The sequence below is a fragment of the Plecotus auritus genome (assembly GCF_963455305.1).
Source record: "Plecotus auritus genome assembly, chromosome: 11".
Classification (NCBI taxonomy): Eukaryota; Metazoa; Chordata; class Mammalia; order Chiroptera; family Vespertilionidae; genus Plecotus; species Plecotus auritus.
Window position 1 is genome coordinate 56594081 of NC_137777.1, and position 15659 is coordinate 56609739.

General features: G+C 42.0%; 1 protein-coding gene across 8 annotated transcripts in view; it reads right to left on the bottom strand.

Annotated features, from left to right (window-relative positions):
- Positions 1-2294: 2294 nt before the first annotated feature.
- The window catches only part of NBN (nibrin), a 48671-nt gene continuing 35306 nt past the window's right edge, over positions 2295-15659 (bottom strand). For 4 of the 8 annotated variants that reach the window (XM_080646220.1, XM_080646218.1, XM_080646217.1 and 1 more), the window contains exons 15-16: positions 6662-6711; positions 5226-5497 (exon numbers count right to left, since the gene is read on the bottom strand). In XM_080646220.1, coding sequence (XP_080502346.1) covers positions 5467-5497; positions 6662-6711 — 81 coding nt within the window. In that variant the 3' untranslated portion in view covers positions 5226-5466. Of the gene's footprint in view, positions 2525-5225; positions 5498-6661; positions 6712-15659 lie in introns of those variants that run through there. The other 4 variants (XM_080646214.1, XM_080646216.1, XR_013959295.1 and 1 more) reach the window with 4 other exon arrangements.

Genomic DNA, 15659 nt, shown 5'->3' on the forward strand with positions numbered 1-15659 from the left:
GTATAATTTTGATTTACAAAAACAAATAGTAATTACCCCTTTTTGCTCCAGTAACCTTTTTTTTTTTTTTTTTTTTTTTTTTTTTAGAGAGATGGAGGAGGAGGAGAGAGAGAGAAACAGAGATAGGAGGCCTCCTGCACGCACCCTGACCAAGAATCAATCTGGCAACCTGGTGCACTGGACAACACAAAACAACTGAGCAACACTGGCCACGGCTCCAAAGTGACTTTTAAAAAAAATCAGGTGCCTATACTTGTATGTAAGGATTTCTGGTACAAGAATCTACCAGTGAGACTCAACCTTATTATGCAACATGACCGATAAGATGCAACTCTATTATATGACCTATATATTTATGGTTCAAGACAGGACATTCACACTGAACAGCTATTGTGTTGACTGTTGTCATTTTTTAATTTGACAATCTACAGGAAAAGAGGCCAGTGCCCCTGACTAGATAGGTGATGCATATTTTAAAAATTCTTACAGCTCACTGGTTGAAAAATCACTGCTGCAGTGTGCCAGAGGTGCCACTGTCAGACAGATATGCCAATTTGGTATTCTTTTAAGCTCTTACCTAAAATACTCTTTTCTTCCAAGAAGTACTTTTTGTGATCATTTTTGGTTATGACTGATGCCAAAACATTATAGCCTGAATCTATAAACCAAACTGTCATTAGGCTAGAAATCATCCTCGCCGTATATTGGGTCATCTTGCTACTCAGAGGTGGTCCAAAGCCCAGCCCAGCTCGCTCTGTAGCTTGTTAGAAGCGTAGACACTCGGGCCCCACCCCAGACTTAGTGCATTAGAAACTGCGTCTCAGAGATATCCTCAAGGAATGTGCGTGCTCGTTAAAGGCTGAGACACAGGGTCTAAAAGAAAATGGGATATGAAGTGGGGTGGGGATAGGAGGCATTTACAACTCAGGTTTTCTTTGCTTTGAAATTAACAATTGTATAAATTAATTTATCAAATATGCTGATCTTTTAAAAATATTTTTTATTATTTAAGACTTGACAAATACTTCACATTCTTAGCTGCTAATACTTTAAACAGTTCAATAATGTTGGCATACACTTAGACATCCAGGAACTTGCCAAGATATTTTTTGGATGTTTATTCTCTACTTAACTAACATAATAATTTGCAATTCAGTAAATTTTGAATGGGACTACTTATTCCTGTGTGAACACTGGCTTAATTTCTGTTTAAGTTCTCCTAATATTGTTATACCATTTGGGTACTGCCATAATTATTAAAGACTAAAGTTGAAAATAGGTTAAAACTTGTCTTCCATTCCCAAGATTACTTTGAAATTTGTTCACAGATGACAAATTTCTAAGGTTACTTATTGAACTGTATGCTTTATCTTCACTTATTTATTTATTTAGATGTGCTTAATGTTTGTATTTCCATACAAATCCCCAGAATTTTAGTGTTAGACAAAAAGTCCTCTGAAGTTCTCCATAGCAAACAATTTCTCAGTCTTTCTCTAGTCTTTTTCTCTTTTTTGGTAGAATTTATTTCATCTGGAATGTGTTTATTGAATACCTAATTCTATTTTTTCTTAATATTAGAAAATGGACTGAAGTGTTAGTATTTTTCTGTCCATTTTTTGCAATGTTATGTGCTCACCTTAAGGATCATAATTCACCTTAAAATCTATTTAGAACATACTTGCCTCTACAACTAGCTGTTTCAGATAAACTGGTGAATTCTTATATTTTTGATAACTATCATGTCTGATTTAAGTTTAATGATTTTAGAAATGATGAGATGCAGCTTTCGTTTATTATAATGGTAACTTTTCATATGAATGTTACCTCTCCTGGAAATTGTGCACTATCCTGAGAACACTGGGGTGAGCACTCTCGCTGGCCTGTTCTTTTGAGCACTGAATGAATTGGATTGGATGTTTTTCTTAATGTCACTTCTAAATTGAAATGACTTTGTTATAAAGATGGTTTCTAGGCAAGGCTAAGAACTGTTAACATCCCCTTGACTCAAAAGTTTGCTCTGACCCATCTTCCATGAAGACCCAGCAATGGCACAAATTAATTTTTGGGTCGTTTTCCAGGCTGTGCTCGAACACCTACGAAGGTAGGCTTGTGAGGTGTCAGAGCGGATGTGACCCCAGGAAGCTTTCAGTGAGCATCAAAACCCTGTTCTACTTCCTGGGACATGCGCAACGACCCTCAGATGGATAAAAGGACTATACTGTAATTCTAGTGTGCGGCTAAGTTCTTACATTACAAACCTTGAAAGCAAAGACATTCATTTTTTTTTTTTTCTTACCATGTCCCTTTAAAGTAGAAAGAAGACAATCTTACCATTTGTACTTTACAAAAACTAGGCCTCAAAGCAGAGGGACACCCAGCTCGCTAAGACCACAAACAGGTCTCCCTCCTGTGAGATGCATCCACAAGGATGAGGAAGTCTCCAGTTTCCAGTTTCCAGGACTAGAATGTGTGGTGACAGCCTCACCTGCAGTCATCTCTCCGGCCGTCGGTTCAGGAACAATTCCTGCATAGTGGAAAAGAAAACCATCGTTCTTATATACCCACAGCCTTCCAATCTGTGCAGTGGGGAGGAGCAAGGTGCAGAACACTGGACACGTTATGCCATCGTTTTGTAGGAAAGTATTGAAAGTTGATATGCATAGAAATTTGAATAGGCATTAAAATCTCTGGAAAGACGTAAGAAATGAGTATTGTATATTTTTTTCTAAGGAACCAATAGCTGGGACAGTGGTGGAAGGGAGTCTTTTAATCCTCACCCTTTTATCTTTTTAGAATTATGAACTGTGACTAATAATAAAACTAAATTGAAAAATGGAAAAAAATTACTGTAAGAGATGAGATAGTCATCTCTCACCATTTGTACTTTACAAAAACTAACTTAAACACTGACAACTAAGATGGCGGCATAGGTAAACACCTGAACTTGCTGCCACGCACAAACACATTAAAACTATAGCTAAAAGACAAAACGAATATCATCCAGAACCACGGGAAGGCAGGCTGAGTGGAAATTCTACAACTAGAAGGAAAGAGAAAAGCACATTGAGTCCGGTAGGAGGTGCGGAGGTATGGAAGTCTGGAGGTATGGAGGTGCACGTGAAAGGGGCTGGCAGCTGGGTACGCTGTTGTCTTTTTCAATCAGGAGGGAGATACAAGCTCCCGACTGCTCTGAACTCCAGTTCCGGGAGAGACTCTGGGGACCCAGACTCATATGGAGAGAAATTGGACTGTCTGGCATCGGGCCAGAATGCGAGGGCGGCTTTAAGAGGTGCTTGCAGCAATCATTGTTCCTGCACGGTGCTGCGGGACACAGAGACCCGGGGGCCTCTTCGGGGCAGGGCTGACGGGCAGCCATTGCTGTTTGCTCTGCCCTGGTGATTCCCTGAGACCCTGCCCCACCCAATTTACAACCCCACCCAAGCTGTGCACAGAGGCTTTTGCATACTAATGGCCTGGCCTTTCTCCGCCTAAACACCTGTCAAACTGCAGCTGGGTCAGAGAACCCCAGAGCCTCCAAAAGAAGGCCCAAGGCTGGACAGCAGCTTGCATTGCTTCACAGCTGGGCCTCATCTGGGCATCTCCAAACCCCAAACAAAAAGGAGGAATCTGCAGATCTCTCTGTAGCTCCTGCTGGGTGGTCTCAGGCAGTGGCTGCTTTGCACCTCCTTGGAGATCTAAGGGCCAGTATACCCAGTGGTCAGAGTAAGACCATCCAGATTACAAGTCCACATCCATAAGAGACACACTCAGGGGGCAGACTCAGTGAGCGCCAAAGCCCCACTGAAGCAAGTCCTGCCCCATAAGGGTGTCTCCAGCACAGAAGTTCTCCCATTGTAGACACAACTGGTCCTCACAGCCAACTGGCCTGGAGGTCAATTCCTCCCAGTGATACCAATAGCAATCAAGGCTTAACTACAACAAGACTGTGCACACAGCCCACAAAGGGGTGCACCAAGAGTGTCCACCTCAGGTAATTAGGGAGGCTGAGCCACTGGGCCCTATAGGACACCTAGCACACAAAGCCACTCTATCAACACATGGAAGCAGCCAAATTGCAGAGACAAAGAAACAGGTCACAAATGAAAGAAATGGAGGAAAGCAAACTACTGGATATAGAGTTCAAAACCATGATTATAAGGTTACTCAGAAATCTTCTAGAAACCTCCGAGAAATATAGAGAGACCCTCAAGGATATGAAAAAGGACCAATAAGAAATTAAGCATACACTGACTGAAATAAAGAATAATATACAGAGACCTAACAGCAGACTAGAGGACCATAAGAATCAAGTCAAAGATTTGAAATACGAAGAAGCAGAAAAACACCCAACCGGAAAAGCAAAAGGAAAAAAGAATACAAAAATATGAAGATAGTGCAAGGACCCTCTGGGACAACTTCAAGCATACCAACATCCGAATTATGGGGGTGCCAGAAGAAGAGAGAGAGCAAGATACTGAAAACCTATTTGAAGAAATAATGACCGAAAACTGCCCCCACCTGGTGAAAGAAATAGACTTACAACTCCAGGAAGCGCAGAGAACCCCAAACAAAAGGAATCCAAAGAGGACCACACCAAGACACAACATAATTAAAATGCCAAGAGCAAAAGACAAAGAGAGAATATTAAAAGCAGCAAGAGAAAAACAGTTAGTTACCTACAAGGGAGCACCCATACGATTTGTCAGCTGATTTCTCAACAGAAACTATGCAGGCCAGATGGGAGTGACAAGAAATATTCAAAGTGATGAATAGCAAGAACCTACAACCAAGATTACTCTGCCCAGTAAAGCTATCATTCAGAATTGAAGGGCAGATAAAGAGCTTCACAGATAAGAACAAGCTAAAGGAGTTCATCACCACCAAACCAGTATTATATGAAATGCTGAAGGGTATTCTTTAAGAAGAGGAAGAAGAAGAAAAAGGTAAAGATAAAAATTATGAACAAATACATATCAATCAACAAGTGAATCTAAAAATCAAGGGAATAAAAAACCTGATGAACAGAATAAACTGGTGAATATAATAGAATCAGGGGCATAGAAAGGGAGTGGACTGACAATTCTCAGGGGGAAGGGAATGTGGGGGGTGCGGGAAGAGATTGGACAAAAATCGTACACCTATGGATGAGGACAATGGGGGGGTAAAGGGTAGGGTGGGAACTGGGTGGAGGGGAGCTATGGGGGTAAAAGAGGAACAACTGTAATAATCTGAACAATAAAGATTTATTAAAAAAAAAAAAAAACTAGCTTAAAGCAAAGGGACACCCAGCTCAGTAACAACAAACCATACTACTTGTCACACAAAATAAATGGAGTTTGGTGCATTTTATTTAACAAATTCAGGCTAGAGAGCATTTGTAACTTGAACCCCTGAATCCAGAGGGAACAGGAAGTAATGTGGGCAGGAAATGTTTTTCCATGGCTTCTTCATAACAACCTCGGTTATCTATCTTCTCCTTTTTATGTTAGGATTGTATCTGCAAAGAAAGAAATGGGTTAAGTAATATTTAGATAAATGATAGCATTTCTTTCACTTTTAAAGGGTCTTCAAAATATAGTCACACGTTACCAAACAGAATGAGAATGCCAGTTTTATCCTTAGTATCAGATATTAAGCACTGACATTTTTACTTTCATTGATCATTTTGATGCTGGTTTCATTAATATTTGGTAAAAACAAAGCGTCATCAACAAAAAATAATCTATAAAAGCATTTAAATAATTAACAGAAACAACAGTTTAAAAATAAATGTGTTTACACTTTTTCTAGCATAGCTTCAAACAGTTCCTCCCCTCCCCCAATTAAAATATACTCTATTTGCACAAAAGAGCAATAGTGAGCCTGGAATAAAATTCCTTCACAGCGTTTTCTGCTATCGCAATGAGACAAATGCAGCTGGGCAGCAGGCCGGCTCCTTTGCCAACTTTGTCTGTCAGCATGTGGACCAATGATTCATATTGTCAATAATGAAATTAAAAAATCAAATCAGCTGTAAAACAGACTAAAAAATAGATTACCTTCTTCATTTGCCTTTAAATAAGTTTGGGAAAATGTTATTCTCCACTAACAAGTATCTACATACAGTACTTTCAAATACTTTTATGAGTATTTGAAAGTGAATTATAAGGTTTATTGGGCCTGTAAGATGCTGAAAATATGTTAAATCAGAATTAAATTATAATCGCCCCTTATAACTCTGCTAAATCTCTCACAAGAACCTACTTTGAAATTCTAACCCAGCCTCTTGTTTTTATACGTGTGCCAATTAAAATTCAACTAATGGTCTGGTATTTTACTTATCTTGATTCAAAACCTATTTATTCATAACTCTACCCAGTCGAAAATCTCGCAAATTTACGAGCCCAGCTCAGGAGCCTTCTTTGACCTGAGTGCCCCCCACATATTTTAAATATCCGGGGGTACAGTACGACTGAGTCAACCCCAAACTTAGAAGCTATATCCAGTAACTAAACTAAGAGGTGCTCACGCCGTAAAAAGAAACACATGTTAAAAACAAAACATTCTTTAGGTGAAGGGACAAAGCCTCTATTTCTAAGGACAGAAGAAAAATCTTTATGAATAGAACTGAATTTTACATAGATCTCTCTAAGATTCTTGAGAAAGCTGAAATTCAACTTACCTAAAGAGATCATCAGCAAGGGACTCTTCTTTTGCATGTTGATTTTGCGCCTGCGGAAATTAACATACTTTCAAACATTTCTCAATGATGCAGGCACAGGTAATGAGTCGCTCTCCTGGGTGGCCAGTCACCTTTGGGATTTCCACATCCAGGAGGGCCCCAGATGCCAAGTTCTAGCTCTGCACCACTCCCAGCCAACAGACCCTTTCTGTGTTTGCTGCCTGCCACGATTATTGCAAAATCCTCTAATTAAACAACCTCCAACAGCCAATCTCTCACAGGCAACCAAAATGCACACTGTTTGCCTGCTGGCTTTGAAACATTTCTCCCCAGTAGAATCCGTGTACTCGATTGAACTTCAGTGTTTTGAGGTCATACCATTGATGAAGGGGCTGAGTGGGCAATACTTCCCTCACCTTCACCCACAGCACCTATCCAGGTAAGTGGCTCCCTTCCTCACTGTCCCAGGTGGGCTCAGGAGCTGCTGCTGAGTTACCTCACCCACAAAGCAATTTTAAACTGAAACTCATCAAACTACAGCACCTTGCAGAGTTAGGGCCTGAAAAACCCTGTGCTGAGGGCACTTTCCCAAGGTCCGACCCTATCAGATGCTGAGCAAAACCCTGCAGGGACTTCTGCCAACCAAAGAAACCAGACTCCGCACAGCCTGGCTCCTCCCTCCCTCTCCATTGCTGCTCACTCCTCTCCACGAACCCTGGATGCCAGTCAAAACTGAATCACAAACAGGAAAACCAGTAACAAAACAAACAGAAACCAGACTCACCACCTACTAAATACCCTGTGGCTGCTTTTGTTCACATTCCTCCCTCTGACCCCCAGATTACCTTTCTTTTCCTCTTCCCACGTCTGCCTCAAGGTGCATTGTTCAAGAGTTACTCAGTGTGCTGTGTGCTAAGGAACATGCTCTTCACCTCTTTATAACTCTGTGCTCCTCTTTGTTTAATGTCTACTGTGAAGCACGCCCATGAGACTCAGCTGCAAGCTCCTCAATGCTCACCCATCTCTACCTTTCCAAAGATTGTAGCTCCTTGAAATGCAGATGCTGTTTACTGGTGAGAATTTACATCTCTGTGTTTCCAGATACTATCTTAAAAACCCTAAAAAAATCTTAATGTAACTTCATTACTGTTTTTGCACTATTACCTGCATTTTAGTTAATAAGGGAAGAGACTGGGTTAGTGGCCTGTAGCGATCAAAGGGCCATCCTCTGAGGAGCTGGGGCTGGGCCAGGGCTGCAGAACAAGGGCACCAGCTCTCAGCCAGGCTCCTGCGGCTGTGCGTCTTTGCGAAGGGCCTGCAGGAGGATGTGCAGGGATTCAGACATACAGAGGGATTTTCCCATGTGTACACTGAAATGCTAAATACAATTACATCTTTTCTTTTCACATTTTTCTCACTTGTATAGCAGAATACATCTGGGAACACACATGATTTTCACTAAGCAGCTATAAAAAACTGCTGATGTTATTATCCTAAATAGTCTTAAAGCCTTCCCAGCTGGAGATAATAATTTTAAAGTTATACTATACTAGATGGCAGCAGAGTAAGTGAATGTTGCATGGACGGGCTCCCATGACCAAACTGGAATTACAACTAAAATACAGAAAAACTTCCTGAATAATTAACTGAACACTCGCTGGAGAAAACCAAGGCTGGAAAGTGGAGACCACATAGAGACTGGCAGGAGGGGCAGAGGCGTGGAAGGGCTGGCCCGGGGCCCACAGACAGCAACTAAAGTTCCTCAGAGATATCACAGCTGTCTGCCAAAGAGAGATGGCTGGAAATGCAGGCACCCTCTTAAAGGGCCAATGCACAACATTCCCTGTGCAGCCACTCACCTTCTGCTCTGGCAGAGGGAGGGCAGAGTGGACTGGAGCTGGGGAAGCAGAAGACAGGGTTGGAGGCTCTGGAATGAGAGCTCAGAAGGCAGACACACCAGTTTCCTGTGCTGAGTCATTCCCTCACACTGTGGAGGTCCTCTTTTTTATGTAGACATTTGCTATCTAGGCGGTTTTGCCTGGGGGAAGACAGCTGACCCACGCTTTTGGAAAACCACATGCCCCAAGGTGTGAAGTTTCTGAGGCCCATTAAGAGACTGAGAATAACAATTAGCCTCTAGGCAAAAGCAACTGCCCCATCCTGTTGGAAAAACTATTGCCACACCTGTGGGTGAATGCTTGAGGCTACTCAAGACTGAATACAATCAGTCTGCAGGTAGAGGCAAGAGTCTTTGCCTGATTTAATTAGTCAGAAGAGCAGGGGTCCTCAAACTATGGCCCGCGGGCCACATGTGGCCCGCCGAGGACATTTATCCAGCCCACTGGGTGCCGCTGCCTGTCCTGCTTAGCAGCCGACTCGTCCCGGGCCCACAGTATGCATAGGAATTTGTTCATAGTTTTTTTTTTTTAAACTGTAGTCCGGCCCTCCAATGGTCTGAGGGACAGTGAACTGGCCCCCTGTTTAAAAAGTTTGAGGACCCCTGCATTAGAGAGTGAGAAGCGTAGCAGATCTACCTAATACACAGTCACAGACCAAACAGGCAGACAAAATGAGGTGACAGAGAAACAACCCACAAATGAAAGAACAAGAGAATTCTCCAAAAGAAGAGATAAATGAAATGGAGATAAGAAATTTTGATATAGAGTTCAGAATAATGATAGTAAAGATGTTCAAAAGCATGAGAAAAGATATAGTTACTATGAAAACAGAAATAAAGAATGACATAGCACAAATAAAGCACACATTAGAAGGAATACACAGCAAATTAGGGATAGCTGAGGACTGGATCAATGAATTAGAAGACAGGGTAGAAAGAAGTCACTCAATCAGAGAACCAAAAAGAAAACAACAATTAAAAAACAGGAGGACAGCCCTAGCTGGTAGGGCTCAGTGGACAGAGTACTGGCCTGTGGACCAAAGGGACCAAGGTTCGATTCTGGCCAAGGGCATGTACCTTGGCTGCAGGCTTCTCCTGGCCAGCGCCCTGGTCAGGGTGCGTTCAGGAGGCAACCAATGAATGTGTTTCTCTCACATGGATATTTCTCTCTGTCTTTCCCTCTCTCTTCCACTCTCTCTAAAAATCAATGAAAAAATATCCTTGGGTGAGGATTAAAAAACAAACACACACACAAACAAACAGGAGGACAACTAAGGGAGCTGTGGGACAACATGAAACAATATTCAAATAGTGGGTGAGCCAGAAGAGGCAGAAAGGGAGAAAGAGAGAACATTTTTGAAGAAATAATGGCAGAAAACCTCCCTAACCTGGTGAAGGAAAAAGTCACACAAGTTCAGGAGCCAAAGAGAGTCCCAAGCAAGAAGAATCCAAACAGGCCAATGCCCAGACACATATTTACAATGCCAAAAATTGAAGACAAAGAGAAAATCTTAAAGGCAGCAAGAGAAAAGCAAATTGTTACCTACAAAGGAATTCCCATAAGGCTGACACCTGATTTCTAATCAAAAACTCTACAGGCCAGAAAATGGCATGAAGTGCTCAGATGGAAAGCAAGGATCTGAGACCAAGATTACTCTATCCAGCAAGGCTATCGACGGTCAAATAAAGAGCTTCTTTTTCCCGGTGAAAAAAAGGCTAAAGGAGTTCATTACCACCAAGCCAGGATTATAAGAAATGCTAAAGGGACTGCTATAATGAGAAGAAATAGAGAGAGAAACATAGGCATACAGAAATAACATGGCAATAAATAAGTACCTATCAATAATAACCTTAAATGTAAATGCATTAAATGCTCCAATCAAAAGACATAGGGCAGCTGAATAGATTAAAAAAAAACACACAAAAAACAAAAAACAAAAAACATGACCCAATTATATGCTGTCTTCAAGAGACCCACCTCAGAACAAAAGACTCATACAGGATGAGAGTGAAGGGATGGAAAAAAATTTTACATGCATATGCAAACAAAAAAAAAGCTGGGGTAGCAATACCCATACCTGACAAAATAGACTTCAAAATAAAGGTGGTCACAAGAGACAACAAAGGGCACTACATAAAACTAAAGGGATCGATGCAACAAAAGGATATAACCCGGTAAACATATATGCACCCAGTATAAGAGCACCTAAATATATAAAAAATACTTCTTAGAGGACTTTTAGTGAGATATCGACAACAATACAGTCATAGTAGGGATTTATCACCTGCTAACTTCACTGGGTAGATCTTCCCAGACAAAAAATTAAGGAAACAGTGACTCTAAAGGACACACTGGATCAGATGGAATTAACTGACATTTATAGAACATTCTTCTCAAGTGCACATGGGTCATTCACAAAGATAGACCACATGTTAGGACACAAAGCAAGTCTCTACAAGTTCAAGAAGACTGAAATCATATCAAGCATCTTCTCAGATCAGAGTGGAATGTAATTAGAAATCAACTACAGCAAAAATATCCAAAAACATTTAAACACATGGTGGCTAAATAGCATGTTATTAAACAACTAGAGGCCCAGTGCACGAATTTGTGCACCAGTGGGGTCCCTCAGCCTGGCCTGCGGGATCGGGCCAAAACCAGCTCTCTGACGTCCCCCAATGGGTCCCAGATTGTAAGAGGGCACAAGCCAGGCCGAGGGACCCCACCAATGCACAACTGGGACCAGGGAGGGACACAGGATGTTGGCCAGCCAGGGAGGGACTGTGGGAGGACTCCAGGGCATGTCCGGCCCATCTCATTCAGTCCTGATCGGCTGGACCCCAGCAGCAAGCTAACCTACCAGTTGGAGCATCCGCCCCCTGGTGGTCAGTGCACATCATAGCAAGTGGTTGAGCGGCCTTAGCATATCATTAACATATTACGTTTTGATTGGTTGAATGGCCGACACGTCAACCAAACACTTAGCATATTAGGCTTTTATTATATAGGATGAATAGGTTATCAATGAAATCAAGAAAAGAAATCGAAAACTTCCTGGAAACAAGTGAAAATGAACACACAACAACCCCAAATCTTTGGGACACAGCAAAAGCAGTCTTGAGAGGGAAGTTCATAGCACTGCAGGCCTAACTCAAAAAATAAGAAAATCCATATAATGAAAGCCTAAGTGACCATTACAATGGAACGACCGGTCGCTATGATGTGCACTGACCACCAGGAAGCAGACGCTCACTGCAGTAGCTGCCCCCCCGATGGTCAGTGCGCTCCCATAAGGAGAGCGCCGCTCAGCCAGAAGCCAGGCTCATGGCTGCCAAGCATAGCTGCCACAACAGGTGCCTCTCCCGACTCCATGGCAGCAGTACCGAGTGGAGGCAGCAGGCACAGCGGGCCGGGATGAGCAAAAGCGGTGTGGCACCCGGCTCCGATTTGGGCTCCTCCCTGGTGCCTACCGCTTGGCACACTGCTACATCCGCTGAGGTGTCCCAGACTGTGAGTGTGTGGTATGACTGCCGGCTTAGGCCCAATCTCACGGGGATCAGGCCCAGGCCAGCAGCCAACTTCCCCCAAGGAGTCCCAGACTGCGAGAGGGATGTCTGACTGCCGGCTTAGGCCCAATCCCAGTGACATTCTCTGTAGAAGGCAGTCAGTCTGAACAACTCAGTGACTCAGGGAAGTGCAGGGAACTCAGGGTGAGCCTGCCTCCGCGCTTGACTCACCCACTCGATAGTGCTCGTACAATAGACTGCGGTGGCCCAGCCCATGCATGTGCAGCAGCTGCTGAAGCTCAAACAGCAGGCCGTGCAGCAGCAGAAGGCCATCCAGCCACAGGCCGGCAATCGGACATCCCCTGAGGGGTCCCAGATTGCAAGAGGGCACAGGGCGAGCTTAGATAACCCCCAAGTACACGAATTTTGTGCACAGAGCCTCTAGTTAATAATAAACTATTTAACCTTACAACTTAAAGAACTAGAAAGAGAACAACAAGAAAAGCCCAGAGTAAGTAGGAGGAAAGAAATATTAAAGATTAGAGCAGGAATAAATGACATAGAGACTAAAAATAAAAAAGTCAATGAAACCAAGAGCTGGTTCTTTGAAAGGATAAACAAGATTGATGAACCATTAGCTAGATTCATCAAGAAACAAAGAGAGAGGACCCAAATAAATAAAATCAGAAACGAAAGCAGAAAAGCAACCACTGACACCACAGAAATACCAAGTATTGTAAGAAAATACTATGAACAACTATATGCCAACAAGCTGGACAATGTGGATGAAAGGGACAAATTCATAGAAAAACACAACCTTCCAAAACTCAATCAGAAAACCTGAATAGGCCAATAACAACTGAAAAAATAGGAACAGTAATAAAAATAAAAAAACCTGGGTAAGGACGGCTTCACAGACACTCCTCAGACTCTTCCAAAGAATCCAAGAGGAAGGAACACTTTCAAGCTTTTTTTATGAGGCCAGCATTAGCATAATTCCAAACCAGATAAAGACAGTACAAAGAAAAAGAATTACAGACCAATATCCCTGATGAACATAGATGCTAAAATCCTCAACAAAATATTAGCAAATTGCATCCAGCAATATATTAAAAAGATCATACACCATGATCAAGTGGGATTTATTTCAGGGATGCAAGGCTAGTAAAATATTCGCAAATCATGAAATGTGATATATCACATAAACAAATTGAAAGACAAAAATCATATGCTCATATCAATAGACACAGAAAAAGCATTTGACAAAATCCAACACCTATTTTGGATAAATATTCTCAGTGAAGTGGGAATAGAGGGATCATATCTCAACATAATAAAGGCCAAATATGACAAACCTACAGCCAACATCATACTCAATGGGTAAAAACTAAAACCATTTCCCCTAAGAACAGGAACAAGACAGGGATGACCACTTTCACCACTCCTGTTCAACATAGTACTGGAAGTGCTAGCCACAGAGAACAGACAAGAAGAATAAAAGACATCCAAACTGGAAAGAAAGAACTCTCATTATTCACAGATGACATGATATTGTACACAGAAATCCCTAAAGACTCCACCAAAAAACTATTAGATTTAATAAATGAATCTGGCAATGTAGCAGGATACAAAATCAACAATCAAAAATCGATGGCTTTTTATACACCAAATAGAGGCCCAGCGCATGAAATTCAAGCACTGGGTGGGGGAAGGGTATCTCAGGCCAGCCTGTGCCCTCTCACAGTCCGGGACCCCTCGCTCCTTACTGCCTGCCTTCTCGCTGCTCCTTACCACTTGGATCGCTGCTCCTTAGCACTGTGCTCACCAGCCATGAGCCCAGCTTCTGGCTCAGCGGTGTTCCCCCTGTAGGAGTGCACTGACCACCAGGGGGCAGCTCCTGCATTGAGCATCTGTCTGCTGGTGGTCAGTGCACATCATACTGACTGGTCATTCCCCCATTTGGTCGATTTGCATATTAGTGTTTTATTATATAGGATAATGAATTCTCAGAAAGAGAAACTAAACAAACAATCCCATTTACCATTGCAACCAAAAAATTAAGATACTTAGGAATAAGCTTAACCAAGGAAGTAAAAGACTTGTACTTGGAAAACTACAGGACATTGAAAAAAGAAATAGAAGATGATATAAACAAGTGGAAGAATGTACCGTGTTCATGGACTGGTAGAATCAACATCATTAAAATGACCATACTACCGAAGGCAATCTACAGATTCAATGCAATCTCTATTAAAATACCAATAGCATATTTCACAGATCTAGAACAAATACTCCAAAAATTTATATGGAACCCAAAAAGACCCCGAAAAGCCACAGCAATGTTGAGAAAGAAGAACGAAGTCAGAGGAATCACAATACCAGATTTCAAGTTATACTACAAAGCCACCATAACCAAAACAGCCTGGTACTGACACAAGAACAGCATATAGATCAACGGAACAGAACAGAGACCCCAGAAATCAACCCAAGCCATTACGCTCAATTAATATTTGACAAAGGAGGCAAGAGCATAGAATGGAGTCAAGACAGTCTTGGTGTTGGGAAAATTAGACAGATAATGCAAAAAAAAAAAAAATCAAACTAGACCACCAACTTACACCATACACAAGAATAAACTCAAAATTGATAGAAGACTTAAATGTAAATTGGGGAACCATAAAAATCCTAGAAGAAACCATAGGCAGCAAAATCTCAGACATCTCTCATAGCAGTATGTTTGCAGATACATCTCCTAGGGCAGTGGTTGGCAAACCGCGGCTCGCGAGCCACATGTGGCTCTTTGGCCCCTTGAGTGTGGCTCTTCCACAAAATACCACGGCCTGGGCGAGTCTATTTTGAAGAAGTGGCGTTAGAAGAAGTTTAAAAAATTTGGCTCTCGAAAGAAATTTCAATCATTGTACTGTTGATATTTGGCTCTGTTGACTAATGAGTTTGCCGACCACTGGCCTGGGGCAAAGGAAACTAAGGAGAAAATAAACAAATGGGACTACACTAAAATAAAAAGCTGCACAGCAAAAGAAACCATCAACAAAGTGAAAAGGGAGCCCACTGCATGGGAGAACATATTTGGCAATGATACATCTGATAAAGGGTTAATTTCCAAACTATATAAAGAACTCATACAACTTAACAAATGGAAGACAAACAATCCAGTTAAAAAATGGGCAAAGGACCTAAATAGACATTCTCCAAAAGGGACATACAGATGGCCAAGAGACATATGAAAAAATCCTCAAAGTCACTGATCATCAGAGAGATGCAAATTAAAATGATAATGAGGTACCATCTCACACCTGTCAGAATGGCTACCATCAATAAATGAACAAATGACAAGTGCTGGCGAGGATGTGGAGTAAAGGGAACCCTCGTGCACTGCTGGTGGGAATGCAGACTGGTGCAGCCACTGTGGAGAACAGTATGGAGTTTCCTCAAAAAATTAAACATGGAACTCCCATTTGACCCAGTGATCCCACTTCTAGGAATATATCCTAAGAAACCTAAAACACCAATCAGAAAGAATGTATGCATCCCTATGTCCATAGCAGCACAATTTACAATAGCTAAGATCTGGAA